Source organism: Chanos chanos, chromosome 2 (genome assembly GCF_902362185.1).
Source record: "Chanos chanos chromosome 2, fChaCha1.1, whole genome shotgun sequence".
NCBI classification, from domain to species: domain Eukaryota; kingdom Metazoa; phylum Chordata; class Actinopteri; order Gonorynchiformes; family Chanidae; genus Chanos; species Chanos chanos.
In genome coordinates, this window is record NC_044496.1 from 36,349,150 (window position 1) to 36,376,075 (window position 26,926).

Here is a 26,926-nt window from a genome sequence, read left to right on the forward strand (position 1 = left end):
TAAACTTGAATTATGAAACACTTACAGACGTTTCAAAACACTCCACTGGAGCGATATTGGTTGGAGGAGTAGCAGCCCACATCATTGATAAATAAGTTACGGAAACAAAGTTCACTCGACGGTGAAGGGCACTGACATTATGAAAGTTTGTTCCGCGGGAGACGACCCACGTGTCTGTGTTATCATTGCTTTTATGAAAACACGGAAATTTAAGATTTCAAAAACGCTAACTACTCGAGTTATTTGACACCATCAATCGCAGTAGGACTTCGCTCCACAGTTCCGTCACAAACTAGCACCTCAGCTAGGACTACTGATGGCTTCCCTAGTTTTAAGTAAGTCATCACTAATGCAGATTTCTTGACGAAAAAATTAACCAAGAAGTTCACAACGCAAACGAGAAACAAGTAAAAAAGACTGTTTAATTAATACAAATCCAATAGAATACAAATATATAAAGACATAAACTAAAAGATTTAAGGTGCAGTACATCTGAAGAGCATCACGGAACTCTTCTCTTTCACACAAATACACGGCAATGTTATTTCACATATTCACACAGCTGTCAAACCACAATAAAAACAACGACAACAACCACATCAACAAAGCATTGGCATTTTTCCTTAGTTTTATTTTTGAAGCAGACACTGAGGGCTGTCAAACCCACTGTCCTGATGATGAACCGTAAGTTCTGAGAAAAGGTTCTTTGAACACAGCCTGTGTGACACCTCCTCTCCCTCAAACCCTGGGATTGGTTCTCTGCTACCGTGTATCCCTGTGCTTGTACATGACTTGAGTTGTGAGTAAGGTGGTCCTTTAACAATCTCCTTATATACCGTCGCATCCGAGTTCTCCCCCAACAAACTCCCAAAGTCATCCAGATCTTCTGCAGACCGGGCAGTGACAGAGAACGGTTTGACTGGTTCTGTTCTCTTGCCGGGAAACGAGGACAAGGGAATTTGGTGGCTAAAATCAGATCCACTGCTGCTGCTTAAACTCCACTCTCTTTGTCCATCGTCTTTGACAGGTGGCTCTTCTATGTGAAACGGCTCGACAGTCGTCCGTCCAGTCAAACGGTCATCAGACCGTCTGCTTTCCATCCCCGGCAGGTATGTTTCCCTGCCCTGTTGCCGTACGGTGACATTCGCCACACTGGTGTCAGCGTTAAAAACACACTGAGCAGAGGATGGTCCAGAGCCAATAAGGCTGGTATGTTTAAAAGACTGTAGAAGAGGCTGTGAGATATTTGGCTTCGTGTCAGAATCCTTGGGGCTTTTTAGTCTTCCTGTCTTCAGATGACCTAAATGAGAGCTTTTACTAGCTGATTTGGTACCACTCAGTTTTGCTTTTCCAGTCATACGGTCATTGTCAGTGAGAGGTGGGCTGTGATGGATCTTCTCCACTCTCGTATGGTGATCACGGGTTTCAGCTGAGGCAGAAACGCTCTGCCCTGAGATGGCACCTAAGATTTCGCCTGGATGGCCCTCAATGGCACCTTCTCTTTTCAATGCCCCACCTGATGTTCATACACAAAATGAATACCAGTGTAAGTAAACATACAATGTATCACGGGAGATGAGGGCTAAACGTACTTTACAGTGAGTCAATTATAATTACAGTTTATGACTAAACATTTTAAAAGTTGCAGATCATTTTAAAAGTTACCCTGACTGTTCTGATTTTTGACCAGTCTCTTCTTGGACATGGGAGTCTCCAGCACCTTGGCCATGGCCGCCAGCTTGCTCGCAGCATTCATGATTTTCTTCTCAGCACTAAAAAGGAGAGGGGGAATAAACAGAGGTGTGATCCTTTAGACTAACTGTCTGTACTGAGTGATGGGGGGGAAGTACTGAAAACGCTGCTGAAAATAGAATCTAATGACTAACTATCAAGAAGAAATACTTTAATTGAGCCTATCCAACACTTCATTATTCCATGCACTTTGTATACTTTGAACATAAAAAGAAAAAATGTCGAGTGAAGAATGCCTATTTAAAGGAGATTAACAGCAGACATGAGAGCACAAGGAGTCTAACTGCCATAAAACCACTACAGTTATGAATAGATATTTCGTATGTTGTTCTAACACCCTTTTGTCCATGACACACAATGGCAAACTTCTCGGCCAAAGGTGATTCCAGCTAAAATTACTGACTGTATAGCAGGTAAAAGAACTGGAATCTGCTTCTGAAATGTGGACCTAAATGTGAGACAGGATGAGGCAGTTCTCGCTCTCTTTCTGTCTGTCCCTCATGTCTGTTTGTCTCTCTCACCCTGCTGTCTGGCCCCCATCATCCAGTAGCTCCTGTAGACAGGTGAGGTAGTATCGGCGCATTCTCCGGGCTGTATCCTGTCTCTCTCTCTGCACCTCCACTCTGATCAACTCGGCCGCCCTCTCCTTGCTCTCCTGCAGGTATCGTAGCATGTCACCTGTGCAAATACGGCACATATAAATGCACAGGCTCACATGGGTAAATACAAGACAGCCTTCCTCCGAATGACAGATGTAATGTCTTCCAAAAAAAGAACCCCTCGTAGTTCAAGAGTTATGTTAACAGTTACTTATCAGTAATGTAAGTGGGGAAAAAAATTACACATTTGTGAAATTGCAAAACTAAAACCCAACTGTGGTAATTTTGCAAAAAACTGGCACAATTACTTGAACAGGTAACAAGCTAACAAGACACTTCATTCATGTCTCTGTAGTAGGGCTGTTCACCTGCTCTCAATAAGCTCTGCCTCTGTGATTACACAACATAAACTCAAGACTACAGTGCTACTCCCAGCATGCAACTCGGCTGCATGTTGTCATAGTTACAGCATTTACCATGCCAAGAAATGAGTATCTCACAGTGTTGTGGTAAGGTATGTTGTGTTATGTTTAAGGCAATGTTGTGGTAATGTATAAATGTTATCTAAGATAACTCTAAGACTTCTGCTGTTTTTGTTTTTTGCTGAGCGGTTGTATCATCCAATCCTACTATGTGCTATGTTTCAGCTGTTTGCAGGCCATGAGTAATCAAAATTGATTGGATGTACCTCACCCCAGTCTGTCTGAGTAAGATGTATCCTAACTCATCTTCTAGATGTAAAGTATATACAGGGTAAATTATCCATGTTTTTTGGGAATGTAGAAAATTAAAACGCTTCTGGAAAGCAGTACACGACCTGACTGCCAAGGTATTGGAAATTCCACTGGACATTACAGCCATATGCTACCTATCTGGTACAGATCTGGACAGGGCACTAGACCCCATATCTATTAAGAGGGTTGGCAGAATATCATATATAGTGAAGGGATGTTGCCTAACTGGAACCAACAAAGACCTCCAACATTTAATTTGTTCAAAAAAAATTCTGAATGAAACACTGCATCTGGAACAGCGTACTTATTCTTTAAAACATAAGAGGGATATCTTCTTAAGACCATGGGAACCCCTTATGGACCTCTGACCATCCGCCCAGCCCAACATATGTACTGTGACCGAAAATTTTTATTTTATTTTCTTCTTCCTTCTCTTTCATAATTATGTTTTTATCTATTCCTTTCTGATTATTTAGTTTACAACCCCCCCCCCAGTTTTATATTCTCTGTTATAGATGAAAATGAATAAGTAAATAATTTAGGGGGGGGGGGGGGGGGGGGGATCGGTGGCTTGTTTTCAGCTACTCGAAAGATGTGGAAAACCCAGATCTGTCCTCGTAAGTTAAAACACACAAAAAAAATCAAAAACCTGAGCTGAGTGAAGCTAGTAAGTGAGCCTCCTCATACCTTGGGGGAAGACTATATATATATATATATATATATATATATATGTATGTATGTACACACACACACACACACACACACACACGTCTGTATACATAATTATTATAAACACATGCGATACAGTGGGACGGTCTTTGGAGTAGAAATATCCAGGTGTCAGAAAAGTGCGCTCCTTTGAAATGCCCTCTGACAGATTGTGTTTTATGCGAAATAAGAAGAAATTTTGAACTGCTGATGAGAGCTTTACTACATTTTGTGGAGAGAACACCTGAGATGTGACAAATCACACCTGCGTTTTCCATATGAGCTCCATTTTTCACATAGTTGTGTCAAATAAGAAAAGTTTGATGGAGTCAAGTTAAAATTTCAGCAGACTGAAAACATTACCACATTAAAACCATGGTATGGTGCCCCCCTGCTCAGCTGACAACCTGTATCGTCCCATACCTAACAGCACAGGCGTCACATGTATTACAGTATTTGAAACGGCAGGAATGCCCCTAAGCTCTGTCAGCATGCACACGCCTGCACGTTTGGACTGACCTCTGATCTTCTCCACGGCTTTCATGTACTGCTCTTTCATTTCCTCCAGCCCTGCCTGCAGAGCCTGCTGACCCCTGCAACAAGGTTACAGACACGTATAAAATTACATGTTTACATATACATAAAAGACCATAATATGTCAAAATGGCTGGATGCTTACAAATAAAAATTTTTACCAACCCTGAGGGTGAATCAGCGCTGACCGATTGTTTCAGCTCTTCTAGTGTCTGTAAGTTGCTCTCCCTCTCTTTTTGCAGGGCTTCTTCATGCTCCTCTAAAATGAGAGATCACTATGAATCTTTAAAACGTCTGTAAAATATTCTGTAAGTGCTGTGTTTTTAAAATGTTTTAAAACCAGGGGGGTGTTCCAGAAAGCAGGTTTAGAGAAAACTCAGAGTTAGCTAGCTCAGAGTAAGTAGCAAACCTCCCAATAGAAGAGCCCTATGGCTTCTCCTGGCAAAACAAAGCCATAGGGCTCTTCTATTAGGAGGTTTACGATTTGCTCTGAGTTAACTAACTCTGAGTTTTCACTAAACCCGCTTTCTGGAATACTCCCCAGATAAAAGATTGCCCCTCAAAGTAAAACAACTCAAAATAAAGCAAATAAACTTAAGCTTCATTCTACATCTACATTTAACATTGAGGTCTGTCTTGCTTTAAACGTTCAACTCAAATGACACAGACATGTACTTCATCTAGTGATCATCAGGAGGTAGTTAAATGGTGTTAACTGTGCCTTTAAGTTTCTGCAAGGTGGTTTTGTGTTGGCGGACGGTCTGCTGGAGCTGACGGCAGGCTTTCTCAAGGTGTTTCTGAAGTTCCTGAATTTTCTTCTGCAGTTTGGTTCCGGTCTCAGTACAGCTCTTACGGTTACATGCCTCCTCCTTCTGCTGGGCCACGGAGTCTATGCGAAGAGGAGGGAAAAATAAAGATTAAATTACAACCACACTGATTTGGTAAGAACACACGTCTCAAGAGACATCCCTGGAGAACAGGGTTTCTTAAACCTCTCAACATGTTTGTCCCACATGCTGGTCCTCAATTAATACTAAAAGTCTTCACAACAACCATGCAAACTTTATACCTCTTATCAAGGGATTCCAGACTGAGTTGTTTCTGAGCTTAATCCGGACAAAACATGATGTAAATCAATCTGAGCAGAGAGAAAGTATGGGAGGGAGTGAATGAAAAGGTAGAAACGCACGTACTATTCATTTGGTTGATCTCCTTCTCATGTCTCTCCTGGGTTTCCTTCAGCACACGCCTCAGTCTTTCCTCACTGCTCTGAAATGCAGGAAAAAAACCCAAATGCTTCAAATGAAAAACTACCAAGGACTTGCTCAAGAAAATATGAGAGAGGAGAATGTTTGTTCCCAGCGTAGGAAGGGGACTCTTGTTTACAATCAACTGTGATGTCAGTGTTGCACTACAAGGTAAAAGAGAATACCAAGTTCAACTAAGGGAAAAGCTTGTCCTGAGGAGCCACGGTGTGTGCTGGGTTTTTTGCTCCAGTCCTAATCCAGCCCACCTGACTCTCCTGTTCATTTACTCATCAGAGTTCCCACTAGCTGAGTCAGGTGTGTTTAAACAGAGCTGCCGCAAAAGCTTGCCTACTTCGCAGCTATGCAGGACAAGGTCCAACAGATTATAGATTTTATAAAAACAGATTTGTCTGTAAAAGAGACTATTACAAAGTACTCTATTGTACAAAGTACTCCACTGCACTTACCCTTCTCCACTCTTGCTTGGCATGGGCTAAGGTTTTGGTCAGCGTCTCCCTGCAGGCATCTTTCAGCTGGGCTCTCAATGAGCTTCCAGATGCTGCAGTGCTGCTCCTGAGGCTCTGTCCTTCCCTGCTGCTCCCCTTCTTCTCCACTCCCTCCCTCCTGAGCTCCTCAAACACCTCCCCGAGCTCAGCCAACAGCTCCTCCAAGCCCTGGCATCTCTGCTGCTGGAGCCGGTGCTCCTGTTCTGCTCTCCATTCCTCTTCTCTACTCCTTAGGACTTCCTGGATCTCTGCATGGGTCCTCCTCCGCATCTCCTCCCTGAGTTGCTCCAGTCTCTGCTCCAACTGGGTTTGGTGATGTTGCTGCAGGGTCTGTTTCTCCTGCTGGTTCTGGGAACAAAGTCGGGAGATCTCCTCCTTTTTGTCCCTGATCCAGGTCTCCTGGGCTTTGGCCAGTTCAGCAGCGTACTCCTCACGCAACAGCTCCAGCTTCAACTTCAGGCAGCGCACCTCCTCTTGAAGTTCTCCAATCCTTTTCTGAGACTCCTCCAGCTCCTCACGTGTCTCTCGAACGCTCTCTTGCCACCTGTCTTCTGCTGTCCTCAGGGATGTGAACATCTGATACATTCAGAGAGGAGAACACTGGTTAGTCATATGAGCTACTGAGTTTGCTACACATAAACCTAATTCTTTTCTTTGGTCTTCATTTACTCCACGAGCAGTTTATTTGGACTCAGAGTAAAATGCAGAGTGTAATTCTCCACTAGTCTTTCTATGCAGACGTCTAGGCATCAGGCGTTATTCAAACCAATGGAAATGCCAAGACTAGTACAAACACCCTAAAATAATTAAGGATTTTGGCTAGGCTCGTCTTCAGAATGGCTTTAGTCTGTCTTGGCGCAGTGTTATGTTTGTTCTGTACCATGTCTATATAGTAAAAATTCAACGATGTTTAGAGCTATGAAGGTCATTTGAATTCATCCTAATGTACATGGAACCACTTTTCCATTTAGCAGATCGTGTGTGTGTGTGTGTGTGTGTGTGTAGTTTGGGGTGGGGGTTAAAAGGAGGGAGATGGTACAAGAAGGGGATTCTCTTGGGATACAGGAACATCTTGAAGAAGCAGTTTTAGTTTTTACAGCAGAGGGTGCATGTGATGGTTTATTATAGTGACATATTCCTTTACTGTTATTCTACCACAAAGAGAAATCATTTCACCCAGTGACTCCCATAAGACAGCTGGCTATACAAAACAGATCCAGCTTCATCTTTAACAGGTGGCGACATGTAAGGTGTGCTGAAAACGCCCTTTGCCTTTTCTGTTAAAAAACATGAACATATTTGCATGTATGACAAAACTAAATGTATGACTACATCAGGACTTATCAGACTATTAATTTTTCCATTGCTCTGGGGATGGGTTTTGCACTCATTATAGTAAGTCATGCATTTTCGTGGTTTGGAAAAACAGCAGCCCTACTACAAGTGACGCTCTATAGCACACACTTTTTCTGAAGACTGGGTCATAGAAAGGTTCACTGAAAGTTCACTGAACTGGTAATTTTTAAGGCTGTTTATGGCTCTTAGCACTTGTCCGGTTATGTATCCGTCTGTCTGTGTAGATTTAACACCATTGTGCCTCTTTCCTGTACAGTGTCTTTGGCATACACAAGAATAATTTTCCAAGCTGTTCTCATTGACATGTTGCAACCTGCTATTTGCACAATGACCACTTAACCTCTTTTCAAATCTTTTAGATATGAATTTTTATGAAACCTGAGATATGTAAGAGCTGACTGTTGGACTCTGTTATAGCTGACACATACCTTTTATTAACATTTAACCTAATCTGACTCATCTGTGTAGCTATGTTTGTAATTGCGATTACTGCCCCCCCCCCCCCCATGAGGTGTTTCCACAATATCTATCATAGTGGTCTCTGGTTGAGTTATGCTCTCTAATAAAGGGGAAATACACTGGGTGGCTATGAAGTTAAATGAGGAATAGACTGTGCCTGTTCTTGGACTCGCTGCTGCTGGAGCCTGTCCCATTCCTCTCTCTCCGTCTGGAGTGCGGCTTTGTACTCAGGTAAAGAGGTCAAATTCTGGAGCCAGCGGGCATGAGCCCTGGAAACAGCCTCTTCAACCTGTAACCCAGACCACAAATCAGACAAACACTCTTATTAAAGAATTTGTCTAATTACATTTACACCTCAGGCTATCTGGAGGTTAATCAAATTCAGTCTCTTTAATTGCGTGCATTGTAAAGACACAGTAAAATGTCACAACACATATTTTTGCGAGGCAGCCCAGACTAACCTGTTGAGACAGGTCTTCCAGATGTTTCTGCTGTAGTTCTCTCTCCATGCGTCGGACGGCCTCATCCACGGATCTCTCTTGGGCTGTCTCTGCTTCTCGCTGCAGCGTGGCTCTCTGAGCACTCAGCTGGGCCTCCACCTCCTCCATAGTGAGGAGCTTGCCTCGGTTCTCTGGGCTGGATGTCTGAGATGCCTCCTCCTGAGTAGCCCTGGAACTGACTTTTCTGCTCTCCTCCACAGCCTCCTCAAGCCTGCGAGTCCAGGCCCTCTCCACCTGGGGGGGTGTTAACATTGTCACTGTTAGCCTGTTTACTTCAATTAGTGGCCTCACTGGATGTCAGGACTGTTCAGGATGTTGATGAGTTTAGCTTGGTTCCAAATCTTATCCAGTTAACTGAGTAGAATCAAAACTTAAGGGTGAATATGTAATATTTTTTTTGTTTAGCATCTGTCAAGCATCAACATGTCTATTTTTGCAACTTTACCCTAAAACATGCCCTCTATAAATCACTTTAAGTTTTTACACTGGTATGAAATGCACTAATAGAAATAAAATTTCTTTAAAAAAAAAACAACATGTTTTCTTTGTCCCCTGTGTGTGTGGTATAAATGTGTGTGTGTTTTAATGGGCAGCCACATTGCTGACCTCATCCTGTTTCTTGTGCCAGGCTTGCTTGGCAGCAGCAAGCTGGCTAGTGACCTGCAATTCAATCTCAACCTGCTTCTCTTCGGCCCACTGAGCTTTGAGTCGTTCCACATCCTCCTGGTGCCGAGAGTCCAAATCAGCTTTCAGTCTCTGTAGAGATGCTTCACACTCCTCTCTTCTCCTTATCTAAGACACGGACAGGTACCCAAACAGATTAACACAACAGCAAGTTTTATGAATGGTCCACTTTAGAATACCAATAATTTTTTTTACCACACACAAGCCACATCAAACACATTTTGCATGGACAGACATTAAACCTTTGACTCTTTTCTGTCTGTGGACTGTCCAAACACAGGGTATACCTCATTCTCTTTCTCTTTCTTCTCTGCTTCAATCTGGCTCTGCAGGTTTTCTTCCAGTTTGTCCTTCTCCTTGCAAACAGAAATGTAACACTCTTGTACTGCCAGCACCTCCTGACTGAGCTCAGCTACTTTTGACCTGTTTTGAGTAAAACAGGATCAAAATTCACACACCTGTCCATGAACACAGAAACTAGAGTCCAACGAATATAGGATTTTTAAGACCGATACCAATTTCGATATCTGAGATTTTAAAAATCCGATAATGATGTATTGGCCGATATTCTTTTTTTTTCCGGAAACATGATACAAACAAAGATTTTCCCCAACATTTGTTATGTGTAGTTATTTAAGAGTCCTCACCTAGATAACATGACATAATGCAGTTTGAAAATAAACTTGTTTTATTGTTATAAATAGTACTTTGAACAAAAGTACAACAAAATATATTAAAGTTTTGATAAGCAATGCAGTAAACTGATACAGTGACCTAGAGTAAACACTGCTGTTGAATGCATCTAATATTACATGACCGTCTGCAACAAGGACTTGTGACGCTGGGATTTCACATTACACGTTTGAAAGAGAAGCTAGATAACTTTGTTTGGCTACCAAGCCATGTTAGATACTTGTTCAGCTCACGTTTATTTACGTGTCCCCTCTGGTTCAATAATTTCCAATGCACCGACTGTAACTACAGACATGGGAGTCACAGATACATTGCTTCATTTAGGCAGAATAAGTTAAACACTACAGTTTAACTGCTTGTTAACGTTAGCGGTCTTCCAAGCATAAACATAACATTAGCTAGCTTTGTGGGTAACCTAATTTAGCAATGGGCAGCCTTATAAGCTGCTGTAAGCCATGTTGCCAGAGAATTTTTAGAAGTGACAAGGGAGAAATGATAGGACCGTTGTTTGTTTGCTCCCTAGAACTGCCACACTGTTTAATAAATAAACCTACAGTCGAGTTTGTCAACAGCTTAGCATACAAAACTACCATAGCGTTACACGTAATTTTGATGTTTGACTGACGGTACCGGCTTTCACATTACTGAAGCAAACCAGGCATGGCTTACATGAATGTCATAACATGGTTGAAAGATCCATCCTCCATCTCTCCATTTTTTTAATTGTCATTTATCGGCCATCATAAATGCTGATACCAATTTATCTGCAATTGGCTCACATCGGCCGATAATATTGGCATGCCGATTTATCGGTCGGGCTCCAACAGAAACCATTCATTCACAGGTGCTCATAAGCATACATATAATCTCAGCATCCTCCAGCCTCAGCCACACACTCACTCACTCACACACACACACACAGCATTTTATGAAGTCTTAACTACTCTCAGGGTAAATACATGTGAGACCAAACAAAGTTATGGTCAGATATGAAATTAGAAATGGAGCAGTTTTAGACATTTTGCTCACTTTGGCCCCAAGTGCACAAAGCAGCTGTGAGTCTGAGAGGAGAAGCATTTGCACACCAGGGGTCACACATGCTCTTACTCTAGTTGCTGTATCTCTTGTTGATGGAGGCTGTTGATTTGCTCCAGCTGAGCTGCGTGTTCCTGTGTCAGCTCAAGACGTACACGGTTCACCACATCATCTCTAAACTGCTGCTGTGTCCTCTCGTACCTATACACACACACACATTGGAAAACACATGCACACAAAGACAGGGCATACTATAATATAACGAAAACACTCCAATATTTGTCAACAGTTGGAGACAGGAAGCATAAAATATGAAAACCCAATTTTCACATGAGAAACTGCGTTTAAGTGAAAGACTTGGCCTACTCTTGGATGGAATTTCAAAGATTTATGCCAATGAATTCAACAAAGCCGTTTAGGTTTACACTGAAACATAAGCCTATTCCTGAATTTAAGCAAATCAGATCCATGACTGTATTCTCAGGTACTGATGTGGTGTTAGGAAAGACTTAGCACACACACTGTGCCACTACTAATGATGTTCATTAACAGCAAGGCAACCTCCCCGAGCAAGGACAGTCACACTCACCATGGTGTGTAGTTTTCTTTTAGTCTTTCTCCTCCACTCATCCTCCAACCCTTTTCCTTACCTCTCTGTTGCCTCCTGTTTCTCCTGGTCTAGCTCCTGGATCATCTCCCTCATTTTAGTACACAGCTCAGCATTGGCTGCCTTCACTTTATCCTCACTCTGTTTCAGCTCCTTATTCTGCTTCTCCAGAGACTACACACACACACACACACACACACACACACCAAATCCAATAGCCATGTCAAAACAAGTTAAACGTATTGCCTTGGAGAATAACTGAGCAGAAAAATATTGTAAATTTACATGTGAAGTAACCACAGTGTTAGGTGAATGTGAATACTCAGTTTAATTAGTTTGTTTGGTTTTACATTGTGACGAAGATGGAGTCCAAAAAAATCTGTCATTTTAGCTGATGATTCCAATAAGAAGGTATAGGTATTTGTGATAAGCAGGCACATTCTGACCTCCACTCTGTCTTGTAGGTGTTGTCTCTCTTCCTGCAGTTTGGCTAGCTCTTGGTGCAGAGAAGCAGCCATGTTGGTTGCTTCCAGATGTTTCTCCAGGCTTGTCTCCTTCACCTACAATAACCAGAAAACAGCAGCGCTGAACAGCCAAGACAGCAGAGGGCAATGGCTCAGTGGAAATGCTGCATCTGTGTTACACTAACAAGTTCTGCTCCAGATCCAGTCTGGAGGAACACACTGAGATTAACAATCTGGTTTTACAGGTGTGCATCGGGAAAAGATAAAGGGCAGAGGACAGGGACACACAGACACACAAACAAATAAACTACATGCGATTTAGGATACAATACTAACTATGCACAACCAGAGAAAACTGATAACCACATCAGCACTCAGTCTAGTCTGAACACCTCTAAAGAACAGAGGACCACACTTAGACAAGCTTTTCTTTCAAGCTTCAGTTGGAGTAGCTGATTTGATGAAACCTTGTCCTGACCTTGGAGTCCCGGGCAATAATCTCTGCCTGGTCCAGCTGGGTGTGCAGTTCCTCCACCTGCCTTTGAGAAGTCTGGAGCTCCTGCTGGAGCTGACTGATCCTCTGTCTCTTTGATTTCAGACAGGAAAGACAACGCTGCAGCTCTGACTTCAGTTCCCGCACCACGTCCTCCTTAGGCAGGCTGCTGGAATCCACCACCTCGGATATTAGGGGAGTGCTGAAAGAAAATGTTTGAAAAAAGGAAAAAAATTACCAGGACATCCCTCCATCCACACTGTAAATTCTAATTATAAATATTAAATGCTAAAATGATAAATAAAAACCAATTGGGACCAAGTAGGGCCTAATTTCATTTTTTAAAAAAGTCATTTAAGTACGTTAATGAGCCAGTTGAGGTTAGTACTGAGCTTTGAGTTATTGGTGTGAAAATTTAGCTCACTTGCTATTGTTCCTTACCCTGACAGTCCTAAGGCCAATTCGGGACATAACTGTCACGACGACTATGAAACTAAAGCACTTTGTAAAAGCCCAAAAAAGCAATGCCGTCACATTCTTCTCTGTTACTCAGCAGACTGATCAGACTTAGACAATTGAGCGGTTAATCTACAGTGACCTCATTTTACACATTGTTTCATTTTTAGTGTAATGAAGATTTTAGATATGACTTTAATTGATTTTTTTATACAAATGTCTGTAGTAGACTGTTTGAATATGAACCAAAATGTAAAATCACAGTCTAAAACACAATATAATTTAAACTTCAACCAAAACTGTGAAGCACTTTTCTATATGGCCAAAAAAAAAAAAAGGTCACCTGTGTAATCTACTGTTTTTCCAGTGGGCTTTCTTGATGCCAAGTTCCACGTAGGAGTCAGAGAGATGCTGTTCCCAGTCTCCATTGACCTCCAGAGTAACAGCTCCGTGTCTAATGGCCGACTCATACAGGGTGATCTGCTCCTTCAGATCACTCAGCTCCTCCTGGGGAGACGGGAGGGAAAGACGACAACACAGTCAACACAAAGAAATCCAGTCCTGTCATTTTTTTTAACTGAACTGTGAGGAGAGATTTGATTGAAGTTTAGGTCATGATGACTGACATACATTTACTTCAGTGGAAATTTTTTTGGTTTGTTTGCAAACATTGTCTATGACTGAGAGGAAAGAAAGGTAAAAGAAACAAATAGTCAAAGAAAAAAAGCAATGAAAAGAAGACACAAAAAAGTGAAAGAAAGGAAAAAGAACAAAAAGACAAGAACTGTAATTGATTTTACGGACCTGCAGGGTTTTGTTCATGTTGTCACTGATGCTCAGGGCTGACTGGGCCTGCTGCAGTTTCATTTGTATTTGACTCATCTCTTGAACAGAACCTAAAATATACCAGCAGCAGGGGTGTTACAAGTAAACACCACAATGAGCAAACTAAAACTGCACAGGCTTTCAGAAATAAATGTATTTTAAAAAACATTTCTAATTTATTTTTTCAGTATCACTGATGTATATAGACTGTAAACAGTGATGCTGGGCTTTAAATAAACTTAAATTTAACTTAAACTTACACAGTGCATGAAACGACTTTGGATGAACCTTATTTGGGGGGGGGGGCAACTTCTGAACAGTTTGTTTTCTCTATTTATTTGAAATTGGTGTACTGAAGTACCATTCGTGTGGGAAGAAGAGCAGTGACCCATGTGGTGACCAGAGAAATAAACACAAACAAACACAAGCATTCTCTTTCTCTCTCACATACACACACGCAGACACACACAGACTGACCAGTCTGTAGCAGCTTGGCACACTGTTGTTGGCTCTGCTCCAGCTGTTGTGTGAGAGTGTTAATGATTGCGGCTCTCTCCACCTGCTCCCCTTCTCTCTGCCTCTCCAACTGCCTCACCTGCTCTCTCAGCCTCTGGCCTGCCTCCATCTCACACACACACATACACAGCAGAAGATCAGCATGTAAACATGTACTGTCATCTATAAACACAACCTAACACACACACACACACACACATATACACACACTCAAACAGCACAGTCAGTGTGCATGAAAGTCTCAATGACATTTCACATACAGTGATGATGAGTCTTCACATACCACAGTCCCTAACGCAATGCAAATTGGTCTGGAACCCCTGTGGGTCAACAGCGCCCTCTTGTGCTTGTTGGCTGTGACTGATATAAACCACCCTTCATTTTACAACATGTATTTCTCTGTTTGGTCTACTGGGGCCAAGACAGGCAAAAAAGGCTGAAATGAATGAGCTCAGTAGTTGTTTGTTTGTGGATTTCTCCCCTTCAGTTTACATAAAATCAGCAACAGAGTTGAGAAAAAAATCTTAAGGTGTTAGAGAACAGCTGAAGAGTATTATAATGAATAATATTGCCAAGTGGAGAACAATATTAAGAACAATACCGTTGCGTATTCACCACTAATTTTTCCACTGGCGCCCTGAGGCAGGACAGAGTGACAAATATGCCATCATAATTTCCATCTGGGATGAGTTTCAGATTTAGTCTCTTATCATTAGTATCACATGTGTGCATGAATTGTTCAGGTGAAAATCATTATTTATTAATTTGTCGCTTGTGAATGATGCACAGAAGAGACTCAAACCACCAATATCTTTCCATAAAAAAAAAAAAAAAAACACCTGCCTTTTCTTACTGCTTATCTCCTTAATTTCATCTACTAGTCTGTTTTATGTTTAAGATTAATAATATGATGATAACTGGGCAATCTTTTTTTTAGTTGTCCAATTGCAAGTGTATGTATATACTGCCAAAAAAAAATAAAAAGACCTGTACTCCAGGGCATTTATTTGTGTCTGTGAGCGTGCGCATGTGTGTGTGTGTGTGTGTGCGTGTGCTATGGTGTAAGTGATCTCTCCTGCAGAACCTGTGTATGTGTGTGTGTGTGTGTGTGTGTGCTATGGTGTAAGTGATCTCTCCTGCAGAACCTGTGTATGTGTGTGTGTGTGTGTGTGCTATGGTGTAAGTGATCTCTCCTGCAGAACCTGTGTATGTGTGTGTGTGTGTGTGTGTGTGCTATGGTGTAAGTGATGTCTCCTGCAGAGCCTGTGTATGTGTGTGCTGTGAGTGGGTGGGTGGGTTGTGGAACACACAGACCTTCTCCTGCAGGGTCTGTGTGTGTGTGTGTGTGTGTGTGTGTTTGTATGTATGCTAACCTGCTCCTGTAAGGCCTGTGTTTGAGCGTCAAGTTTCTGTTGTAGACTAAGGAGTCTGGCCTCATGCTGCTCTCTCATGGCTGTCATATCACGATCGTGCTGCTCGCGAGCACGCGTCAGTGTTTCAGAACGACACAACTCCATCATCTGCTGCTGCATGCTGTCTACTGCTGCCTCTGCCACGCGCTGCTTCTTCACGCTCTACACACGTATACACACAAGCACATCCATATATATATACACACACGCGCACGCCCACACGCAGACATACACACACACACGCACACCACACCGTACTAGCCTGAGTCGATGCATTTCACATAAAAAAATCTACAACATCTGCACAAAGGTATATTTAGCCATCATGGCCATTTAAAGTTTGCATCACACAAATTTTGTCTTGTAATATAAAAATCTGTGCTTACTTCTACAACACATGTTGGGCAAAACTTTCACAATCTGTACCAACCTGAGCAAATGAGACCCAGCCTGATTAAGGTTCTCATTAAGTAGGCTGTTATACTGTAAACATACCTCTTGCTCTCTCTCAGTCAGAGCCTGAACTTGTCTCTCCAGAGATTTGATTTTGCCTTGCAGCTGACTCTCCCTCTCCTTTGACTCCTCTATCAGATGACTTGACTCCTTCAGCGATACAGCAAGACCTTCCTTCTCATCTGAAAAAAAATCACGCAGCATTAAGAATCAAACCTCAGTCTATTGTACTCAATACATTACTATTTTATTTTGTTGTTTAACAACAATGAAATAACAGTAACAACAACAACAAAAATAATTGTTGTTATTATTTCTATTGTTAGAAAATCCAAATTTTTCACAGCACAGTCATTCTAGTTATCCAGTTAACTTAAACACCACATGTCGTAAACGACTTCCCTGGTTCTCAATGACAGATTTCTGATCCCATTGCTCCCACACGTACCTTTCACAATGGCAAACTGGTGCTCTAGGTATCTTATCTTGCGCCTACTGTCTTCAAGTTTCTGCTCCAAGTCCTCAATTTGTCTTAATTGGGCCTTGTTGATTATCTGGAGCTGAGCAAGCCTTTGAGACTCAACAGTATCTGCCAAACAAGGTCCATGAATTGTTAAGGAGCTGCCCTCAGCGATTTTCATTATCAGAGCATTCTGATTCGGTGGTTTCGATTATTCAGTGAACTGATCAAAGTGTTATGCAGCCACATCAGCTAAGACAGATTCCCAAAGCACTCACTTTGTTTTGAGTCCAGAAAGTCCCTCTGAAGGTGGTCAAAGCGACTGTCTTGATGGGCAGTTTGAGGGTTAAACATACCTGGCTGCCTGGCAGCCTGGTGTGGGTTGTAGCTGGCCTTGTAACAATCCACAGCTTTGTTGCCAGGTCTCTCGTTGTCAAAATTCTAAAACAATAAACAGAAAACAAGGCACTTACCTAACACTCCAATAAAGTGATAAATACCTAAAATGTATTATTTCAAATATAGAATCACAAAAGCAAGGACTGTATAATACATGTATAAAAACAATTCTAAAATTTCACCAAATGACAAGAAATATTCCAGGTTTCCTTCCTTATTCAAAATGAATATTTAAGTCATGACTTGGAATCTAGGGCAAATCATGAGGGTAAATCAAGGTGCGAGTAGTATTTCAAACATCTCCCAATCACCTGAAAATGGCTTGCGACACTAGCATGATCTCCATAGCCCTGCCCCTCTCCTCTGTGGTACTCCCTCCCTGGGTGGACGACAGCATGGTGGTAAGGTTCTTGTGCATACCCCTCCCCGGCGGAGAAGTCGTTTTCGCCCCCTCCTTGTTCTGTGTCAATGCTGGAGTAGCCAGTGCCCCCGTGGTCATGCTGGTAGTCCTGGTCCTGCTGGTGTTCCCAGCCTTGAGCTAAATGTTCAGTCCCATTATGAAGGTGATTAGCATGGCCATTCAGCCGGGCTGTTCCATTCTCATAGGGATAGTCCTCATGGTAAGAACCCTCACCATAGTTCTCCTCATAGTTCTTTAAAGAATAAAAGAATAAAAGACAAATAAAATGGTTTCGATTAAATACTACGTACACAATAGCAGCTTGAACTGAAACCACTCCTACAGTTGAAGACTCCTGTATACTGTATAGGCATATGATTAATGTTTTTATTAAATGTATTTCAGTTGTAATTGCGCCTCTCATACCTTATTGTAACTCATTTTTAGACATTTTTATGAACATGATGATGGTTTAAAGCAACAATCATCATCAAAATGCATATGTACTGCATTTCATTCCGATGTATGTATTCAAAAAAATCATAAAATTTTCAACTCACCTCCTCAGGGGAGGCAGGCCTGGACTGATGTGGCCACCCAATTTGTCCATTCTCACCATGTTGTTGTCTGGACCGCACACAAAAATACATCTCAGTATTACGTCAAGCTTTCAGAAGAGTTCAACTGTTGTGCTTCATTAACACTCCTGAGACTAGAGCCACATGGACAGTGGATCAGCTCTACCTGTCATCGTTGTCGTGGTGACTGCAGTCGGAGTAGTCCAGCTCAGGAGAGGAGCAGTCCCGGCTGTCCTCCAGCATGTCATCTGGAAGGTCAGTCAGGAGCTTGTGCAGCTAGAGAATACACACACAGACACACGCACAGACACACACACATACACAACCATATGTCAAAAAGAACTGTCCATGCTGAACTCCCCATGAATGAAAACATCCTGTTCAAGAACTTCTAATCTTTCTTTTTCTTTTTTTGAATGCATAAGGTGAATGAGGTGAGTTTCTGATGGATGACTCACTAACAGAAATAAGTAACTCAGTCACAGCAGTGGGGGAGGTAACCGTGGAAACGGTTTATGAAAACAAAGCAGCAGCAACGCCAAATTAGTAAAATACATTTCAGAATGAAATGAAGTCCAGGCAGGTTTAAGAGGCCAGCACGTTAAGAAACAACCAAACCATTCCGGACTTAAAATCAGACAGATCAAGACACTTTCCATGTTACATTTAACTGTCCTTTTGAGCTAATATGTTTAAACCACTCATTCCTCCTCAGTGTCACAGCCAGAGAACAGTGGCAGTCTGTCCTGACAGTGAGTGGGAACACAAACCAGCCTTGCCCAGTAGACTTACTTCCCATAAGGAGTGGAGAATGAGTCTCACATCCCTCACTGTCTCCTCGACAACCATGCTGCTCCACTTCCGCATTTAGACTCACGCTAGCACCATGAAGCGCAAGCCACTGTACCAGAACCACATGCCGAAAGACTTTTTTTGGGGGTAGACTTTTCCTCTCTCTCTCCCATGTGAGTAAAATGATTAAGCTGGAAAAAGCAGGTTAAAGGACCAAAGACATTTGCTGCACTGTCCAAATGTTTATCTTCATTCTGGTCTGGGGGCTGCCCATTGTAAGGGTCTCACCATACATTTCAGTTAATTGGAGCAGAAAGATTTCTGAATTCCAGTGGGGAAAAAAAAAGAAAGAAAAGAAAAAAACCTTCCCACTGACCGAGTTTACGTGCGCATAAGTTCCACATTAAAAACCATGATTCCAAAGTTCACCAAAAATCACTTTTGCTGTATCATCCTCTTTAACCTTTAAAGAATCTTTTCTCAAACATACTGATCACTGACACTCCTTGTTCAGTGGTCATCTCCATTTTCCCAGTTTTGAGTTCATATAATATCCAGATAAGCTCTTTCCCTCGGTGTGGCAGACAGTGGAAAGCAAATCAGGGCAGAATAATTGAGTCAGGGTGACACACCTGACAGCGTTTGACTTGCACCAATACCTGTTCACTGTTCAGTGCTCAGGAGACAGCTGAGGGCTGAGTCGCAGCCTGCATGTGTCTGATTGGAGAAGTCAGCATTCTTTAAACATAAACACTCTAAAAGGAATTCTCTCATACTACCAACAGAGAAAGCCACCTTCATATAAATGACACCAGGATCTATGACTGGAGCAAGACAGGTATGAAAAATCTCCTCCTATATTTACAGCTTAGTCAAGACCATTACAATGGCAGAGGTATCTACAAGCTTCACGTGGAATGGCTATTTACTTAAATCCAGGCAGCACTGCTGCCATCACACCCCATCACTAAAAACAAATGAAACCTACACTGGTAACAATAATATCAGTGAAGTTGTAGTATGCATAAAATTTAAAATAACTAAACATTTGAGAGAGTATTTCCTGCTCAACTGTATTAAACAGTTATCTTTCGGGTATAAGACGTGACCATTAAATAAATGTGCCAATAACAATGCATCGCTTCAAATCCTTTACAGATATAATACGGTCAGCAAGTCTACGTCTGTACAAATGCTGGAGGTAAAATCGGCATTCACTTCAAAGTTGAGGGATCTGCACCTTGTGATTAGCGTGCTTCAGGTCGCTTGATAATGTTCCACATGCGCTCACACACTGGATATCAACAGAGATAGCCATCTCATAACGTACGGGCAGTTCTTTCTCAACACGACTCAGGGCTCGTTAAATTACGTAGAGTGGGTAACTTACCTCTTGTTCTCGTGCATAATCCTCTTGATCGTACTCCTCTTCGTCATGCTGAGTCTGCAAGGCTGCACTGTCGAAGTCAATGGACATGATGATTTGACCTGCACATCAGACTTAGCCAAACCTAGACGCCCGGAATATTAAAAAGCCACACGTTAGAACACAACAGACATTCAACGTTTAGAAATATTAGACATCTGCTTTTATGCTCAGATTCAATGTTAATCCGACATACACACGTTGGTGGGATACGTTGTAAATTCATTTTACTGTCAGCTCGACAAGTTATGTTAATAACAAAACAGGTAAGGTTAAACCAACTTGTCAGAAGTAGTTAAAAAGGAAGTTACAGTAAGTGTCACGAAAAAGTGGGCTTCGCGGAGAATAAACTGAGGTTTGGCTTTGTATTATCAACTCACTGAATACACAGTCTTCATCTGTTTTTGCCGTTATGGATAACTCAAACTGTAAAAGTATCCTGTTAGTTAACTATTAAGCAATTCGGCCATCTCTGTCTTAGCTTGCTAGCTGTCTCGTGCGGCTTGTTATTATTCTTTGGACAGCTGTTGTCTAGTTGGCCAATTAGCCACCAAACTAAAGTTGCACGACACCTCAGTGCCTTAAAGACGTGTAGTTCCAACAAACGCACTCTTACCTTTATTGTTTGAGCTATGCGTCCAGTGTTTGGTGGTATTGTCAATATCAGATTTGTACCCAAGCTAAAAAAAAATCGATGCTCATATATCAACCATCGCAACAATGCTAAAGACCATGTAGCAGGCTAGCTAATATAGCTAAGCAATAGCATGTAAAGCACGCAGCGAATACACAAAAGAAGATCCTTTGAAAGTCCGTTGCCAAACAAATCAGTTACTCTGGTTAATTACTAGATATGTATGGTCTCACTATTCACCAGTATGATGTACCTTAAAAGTTTCAAGTTTGGTTTGGAACTTGGTACTCAACATTGATTTTATTACGTGGGCCCTTTGAAAGCTGGCGCCCGAAACAGCGGCAAAGGTCCCACGTCCTGATTGGTTGACTGAATGGCTACGTAGTAGATAGAGCTCAGATTTAGTTGTACGTGCCTGCAGTCCCAATGGGTAAATTCTCTTACTAAATAATACAGTATAAACGAATTCAAAAAGTGAAAGATACCTAAAAGATAACAAACTTTGATAATGGACTATGTTAATTCTTAATATGTTGGCATGCTGACAAAATAACTCAGTGAACAAGTCAATTTATCCAAGGTTATATGTCTTATAGTATGCTGGCCTACTACACGATGAAAGAGTCTTATTTATAGTACTGTGAAAAGTAAGAGAGAGTAAGTCTATTTCCAGTGTCTCATTTCTCATGTGTAACATTTCTCACGTTTTACCAAACATACACTTATCATAGCTCACACTCTCTCTTTCTCTCTCTCAAACACATGCACACATACGCACAAATAGAGAGAGAGAGGGAGAGTATCTGAAGCAACAAAGACATCTTTTATTTTGGTTCAAATATGAAACATAAGAGCCTGGGTTGCATCACAATTGAACTCCTTTGCACTGTTTTGAGTGAAAACTAGAGGAATTTTTGCAATGAAAGTGTTTTCACAGACACCAGTGATGCAGTGCGAGAAAGGCAAGGTTCACCTTTTTTCCCACCTTTTTAAACCTCAAAACAACTCTGTGTATGGGGGTACATTCTAAAAAGAGGAACAGCTGAGTTTCAAGATTCTAACAAATGGCATCTTCAACTGGGAAAAACAGGAGCACCTGAGGTCATAGCCGCAGTCACACTAGTTAAAATCGTTAATTCATTTGTCCCACTGGTGTTTGTGGAGGTGAAAAAACTGTCAGAATTCTGAAACGCAGCCATCACAACTAATGAAATGTATCCAGTCGCCCCTGACAGAGTTATTTTAAGGTAACATGACAGCGGAAAAAAATATATACACATATATAAACCTGCCCTTTAAGAGACTGTATCTGAATGCAAAACAAACAAAACATGCTGTCAATGTTCAACAAGTAAACATTTCACTTAATTACTGAGTGTCCTTACACTTTCCAAAAGTTCTCAAAGTGAATCTGATGTCTTTTTCAACATTAAACATAACCAAGTGTCGAAACGTGATTAAAATTAATAACATTTTTCATTTGATGACAATATGACAGCCCAAACCATTAATGTATCACAGGTTTAAAGATTCCAATATTCTGTGGCTATTTTTGTTGTCTTTAGGATGTTTAAAGCAGTTGAGGCTTAAATAACTGCAGCTGAAAAAAAAATATATAAACTAGACAATTTCAGCACACACTTCATGTCAATCAGTGATCTGGGATTACATGATGTTGTTTTTTTTCACTGACAGCCTTCTGTACCCTTTCACCTGGCTGCCTCATAAGTGAAATGTCTCCAGATTCTGAGCTTTGTCAATCAAGCCAGTTTACTGACAATGGCTTGGTTGAGAGAGTTAAGCTGATTGGTCCATTTATCTAAAGCAGTGTATCGCGCTCCACCTCTTTTCTGGTGGTCAAGCTCCAGCAGTTGGTTGACCTGGTCAATGCGGCCATTGATTGTGCTGAAAGAGACAATGTGGAGTGGCAGGACATGACTATTAAAATTCTCAAAGGTTGTGAACATTTAAACCCAATCAAAACATGCAGTAAGAAATTCATATGTTTTGGTTTTTTTTACAGTACCAGTGAAATATTCATAGATTTGATAGTTCTCAAACACAAAACAAATGGGACTTCCTCAACATAAACATGAAGGTCTCTTAAATCAATACATGCCCGATGACATGTCCTGTTGCTCTTGTGTGGAGAAAGATGAAATTCACTGAATTCAAGAAAATTCATATAGTTCAGTGAAAACAATAGCATTATTCACTTGAACCTAAATAAGTAAGACCACTGATACACAGACTTTAAAAAATAAATAAATCAATAAAACTTACTTGTCTAGTATGCACTGAACGAGCAAGCTTTCAACATCTGCAACATCAATGTTTAATTCCTGCAGAGGCACAGTTGACATTAAAAATACTGAAATTAAACTAGACACAACAGAGATGCAGAGATGTCAAATTTACAGAGTGGAGAGCTCTTACCTTTGAGATGAATGGTATGTGTATTCTAGTATAAGGCTTAATTAATTTGATAAGCACTTGTGTTCTTATGTTACGCAACAATTCTGAAACATGAAAGAAACAACAATAAAAAAAAGACATTCATACATTGAGTCGTCAAGAAGACACAGTTAGTCTGAGGAATCTGAACACTCAATTCATCACACTTAAAATACAAAACATGCAAAACATAATATTCACAGTCACAACTATTCAATTTTAGGGTCAAAGTTACAATGTAAAAAATTACATGTTGAAATTAAACACCATTATAACAGTGTTAAAATGTACATGTCCTCTACATATTTCAGAAAAAAATGCACAGGTAAGGAAAGAAACTCACCCTCGATGTGTTCTCTGATGAAGGGATCATCCATAATGTTACTGTGGTTTGTCTTCAGGATCTTCTCAAACTCTGTGATGTCATTGTTCTGGTAGGCACTGGGATGGGAAAAATAATAATGACATCATTAATTCAACTTTCCCAGACTCAAGGAATGGGATGGTTTTCACAATAAATTGATTTACCCATCTGATAAAGTGAAACTGTGGGGACAGCATGATATAACAGACATTTAATCGCATTTATATAGCCTTACCTTACCAAGTTTGTCATTGCTAGAATCTCTGGGTCATTTTTGTAGGGTTTTGCCTAGTAGTTCAACCAAAAATTCAAACAATCAGTCTGTTTGTCCAACCACAAATCAACATTTATTACATGTCCAATTAATATGAGTATTTGACAGTTCTAAATACCTCTTGAGAGTCGAATGGGTTTATTCCTGATTTCATCAGCATGTTGGCCAAAACTAAATACTTGAGACACGTGGTTCGTCTGGGGCTTCCTGATTCATCGTAGTTTTTGAATGCTTCAAAAAAGTCTGTATGTGCCTTCTCAAACTCTCCCTCTCTCAGGTGCATTTTCCCGCCACACTCTACAGCACAGATCAACAGTATGTTAATAATATTCAAACCGAAGGACGTTCATCCAAAGAATAAAACCAATCACATCTCTTGTAAAATCACAGAACACAACAATATTTACCAAAAAAAGAAAAGAAGAAAAAAAGCAAACAAATTAATTAATAAAGTCTAATAAAATACTGCTACTCAAAACAATGTATGTATCTTGAGAGAATTCTTAAAACAGGGTCTTGGAGGAATATCACGTTGTTGTACCTCTGATTACACCCATGATGAGGGGGTGGGGTATTGCCGACTTGATGTGCAGAGACTGCTCATAAAGGGCTTTCAGCTTCTTGTTGTTTTTCTGTGCAGTGTACATTTGGATTTCCAGAGCATAGATCTCTAATAACTGAGTGCCTTTCTTAAGGTCATCCTCTCCATCATCCGTCTGTGGGAGGAGCATCGAGTAAGTTCAAGTACATAACGGTGATCTAGACTAATCAAAGGACGGATGGACTATAACAAATGTAACAAGGGCTAAAACAAGGGCTGACATAAAACAAGTCTGGCAGTTACGCATTAATAAAATGACAGTTGTTCTTCCTCCTTTACCTGACATGACTGGTGCAACTGTCGTAGAATTTTCTGCAGTTTCCCATACTCTTCTCTCTCCAGATATAATTTTCCCAGCTGCATGAGACAAAAGGAACAATTCTTATTGCCTGATACCACCTTGAGCTTATGAATAATATTCTGTATAATCAAGCCATCACCTTATCCAAAATATAAACGGCTTTTCTCCTTCGATTTTTTATTCAATTTTAATCCTGGCTTAGTCTTAATATTTGAAAGAAATGGCCTACATAGTATATGATTACTGTATGGTTTAGACAGAAGAAACAGACCTTTGTATTAGTTTTAAACCATAGCCTGTCGTTCTTGGCATCTTTCAGTGCTTCCAGAGTAGTCTCATAAAATTCCTGCAGCAAGTCCATCTGTAAGACAGAACATATAAGATTATATCTCAGTCTTTTGCATTGAACTAATGACATCTACACAGTTCTCCTTAAAGTTGTAAATACTCACCTGTTTGGAGGTGGAGATGTAATCTAGTATAGAATTGATGGATTTCTCAGAATAATTCCTGGTAACAGCGCTCCGAATGTAAGTCAAAAGTTGCTTGTACCGGTTCATCATTTCAGGGAAATTTGTCTGTCCATTTAAACAAATAAATGAATAAAACACATTATTCTGAATTCGTAGTACATCTCCAAAGACATGTCTACAAAAATACATTTTCCACAACGACTATTTGGTTTTCCATTTTTATAAATTCTATATGTATATATGTAAACAAAAAAAAATTTAACTTTCACGAAAGGTCTTGTCGTGGTTCAAGAATTTCACTTTATTTTAAAAACAAAAATTTATTTTAGGTCAAAATATACTGATTTAATTTTTTCTCACCAGTTTAAAGTTTATCTTAATCATCTGTTTTAATGCCTTGAATCCCCATTCTCCTTTCTCACCCTCCAGTTCCAGCACCTGATTAAGATCAAGCAAAAGAGTGCTGAGTTTATTAACAACATTTCACAGCTCTCACTTCAGGTGGATTCTACAGATGTGGTCTTTTTAAAGATGATTTACCTTTTGGAAGCTACTCAGAGCAGCCTTTGGGTCATCTTCCTTCAGAGCTTTGGAATTGTAGTACTGATTCTCCAGGTCAACATTAGGCTCAGAGTTGCTGTCCTCTGAGTATTCCTGTCATGCAAATAGGAAACAGATTATTGAAAAAGTAAGTTCCTCACCCAGGAGAAAAAAAAAATCTTCAAAGCCATTTTATCTTTTATAAATACAGATCATTTGAATAAAATCAATAACACTAGTAGAACCTATAAATACGTACTTTATTGGCCATCGCAGGCCTTAAATTGTTAAATTAAACGTATGGCGTTGTTATGGCAAGTGCACAGACACAGCTGGTGGAACACCCATTCAGTAGCAAGCTAGTAGGTGTGCCAATAAGTCCCAGTTGTTATGTTCATTTTTCAATCAAATGGTATTATACTGTATGAGCGTGAGAAAAAATAGGCGAATTCGAGCCCACTGTAATTCAACTCACAGCGCTTGCCGGATTATCTTGGCAAATTTACAAGGGACGTTAGCTAGCATTTCTGCATGCCAAACTAGCTAAAAGCTAAAGATAAGTCAGCCGGGATAGTTAAACATAGACTACCTCTGCTATCAAGCAGCAAGTTACCAAACTGACAGATAGCAAAAACAGTCATAACTAAGTCCCTTAACTTGACAAGCAGAGGCAAATGCAGTTAAAGCTGCAATTACATTTTAATTTCCGTTCATTTTTATTGAAACCGATTAATATGTTCGAATGCAACCTGTGTTTCTTGTATGCTAACTAAGCTAAGCTAGCAAAAGAAACTGCCCTCGCTCATTGGGGTAAACTAGAGGGATAGGTAATCGCTACGTTCGCATTCACAGTCCGCTCAGATCGTTTATGCGGAATATAATTTGTGCAAAATCAAATGTATGCACAGTAAAGTACAATGCTATATTCTTACCAAGTCATAATCCTCCTCATCATCGCACATAAAATCATCTTCCATGTCAGACATCTTGACCGGTGAGAAGAACCGAATATACTTCCCAGCATGCTTTACGACTCAAAAACTCATTGGGCCTGCGAACTGCTGCGTGCCGTCGTTGGTGCGCGCTCTATGCGCTCCCAGCACGTTCATGAACTAATGTATAATTTCCTTCCGTAATGTTGGTGAAGTATACTCCGAGTGTGACAGTCAGGTGATTAAATTTGAGGAATTATTCCAC

The 26,926-nt window shown here is 40.8% G+C and overlaps 2 protein-coding genes across 3 annotated transcripts; both read right to left on the bottom strand.

The window, feature by feature from the left end:
* Window positions 1-629: 629 nt before the first annotated feature.
* On the bottom strand, window positions 630-20,139 carry cep152 (centrosomal protein 152). The gene is made up of 27 exons (XM_030765303.1): window positions 20,053-20,139; window positions 18,037-18,146; window positions 17,853-17,919; window positions 17,204-17,545; window positions 16,772-16,934; window positions 16,482-16,622; window positions 16,076-16,215; window positions 15,542-15,742; window positions 14,130-14,277; window positions 13,632-13,723; window positions 13,171-13,334; window positions 12,357-12,573; window positions 11,861-11,974; window positions 11,458-11,588; window positions 10,880-11,008; window positions 9,367-9,502; window positions 9,002-9,187; window positions 8,357-8,629; window positions 8,053-8,184; window positions 6,042-6,656; window positions 5,521-5,596; window positions 5,049-5,216; window positions 4,493-4,586; window positions 4,313-4,386; window positions 2,274-2,430; window positions 1,666-1,772; window positions 630-1,516 (listed from the first exon to the last, which is right to left on the bottom strand). Exons 1-27 carry the CDS (start codon window positions 20,137-20,139, stop codon window positions 630-632), a joined length of 5,151 nt encoding a protein of 1,716 aa, XP_030621163.1.
* A 1,436-nt stretch (window positions 20,140-21,575) lies between these two features.
* On the bottom strand, window positions 21,576-26,731 carry cops2 (COP9 signalosome subunit 2). 2 transcript variants are annotated; one of them, XM_030766121.1, is made up of 13 exons: window positions 26,662-26,731; window positions 25,730-25,843; window positions 25,550-25,627; window positions 25,169-25,294; window positions 24,988-25,077; window positions 24,695-24,772; window positions 24,356-24,530; window positions 23,933-24,111; window positions 23,776-23,828; window positions 23,520-23,617; window positions 23,159-23,241; window positions 23,006-23,064; window positions 21,576-22,627 (listed from the first exon to the last, which is right to left on the bottom strand). In XM_030766121.1, the coding sequence occupies exons 1-13, from the start codon at window positions 26,713-26,715 to the stop codon at window positions 22,483-22,485; spliced, it is 1,332 nt and encodes a 443-aa protein (XP_030621981.1). In that variant the 5' UTR covers window positions 26,716-26,731; the 3' UTR covers window positions 21,576-22,482. The 2 variants fall into 2 exon arrangements, with proteins under 2 accessions (XP_030621981.1, XP_030621980.1); XM_030766120.1 differs by having other exon boundaries at window positions 24,988-25,097; window positions 25,159-25,294.
* Window positions 26,732-26,926: the final 195 nt, after the last annotated feature.

What these genes read in the sequence shown, in the direction of transcription:
- cep152 (XM_030765303.1), bottom strand. Translation starts at nt 20,139, where the DNA reads ATGTCCATTGACTTCGACAGTGCAGCCTTGCAGACTCAGCATGACGAA. An exon ending in CACCACGACAACGATGACAG is followed by an intron (nt 17,920 to 18,036) that starts GTAGAGCTGATC and finishes TGTGCGGTCCAG; the next exon opens with ACAACAACATGGTGAGAATG. An exon ending in AGCGCTGATTCACCCTCAGG is followed by an intron (nt 4,387 to 4,492) that starts GTTGGTAAAAAT and finishes ACCTTGTTGCAG; the next exon opens with GGGTCAGCAGGCTCTGCAGG.
- cops2 (XM_030766120.1), bottom strand. Translation starts at nt 26,715, where the DNA reads ATGTCTGACATGGAAGATGATTTTATGTGCGATGATGAGGAGGATTAT. An exon ending in TTAAGATAAACTTTAAACTG is followed by an intron (nt 25,295 to 25,549) that starts GTGAGAAAAAAT and finishes TTAAATGGACAG; the next exon opens with ACAAATTTCCCTGAAATGAT. An exon ending in CATCAGAGAACACATCGAGG is followed by an intron (nt 23,242 to 23,519) that starts GTGAGTTTCTTT and finishes TTCATGTTTCAG; the next exon opens with AATTGTTGCGTAACATAAGA.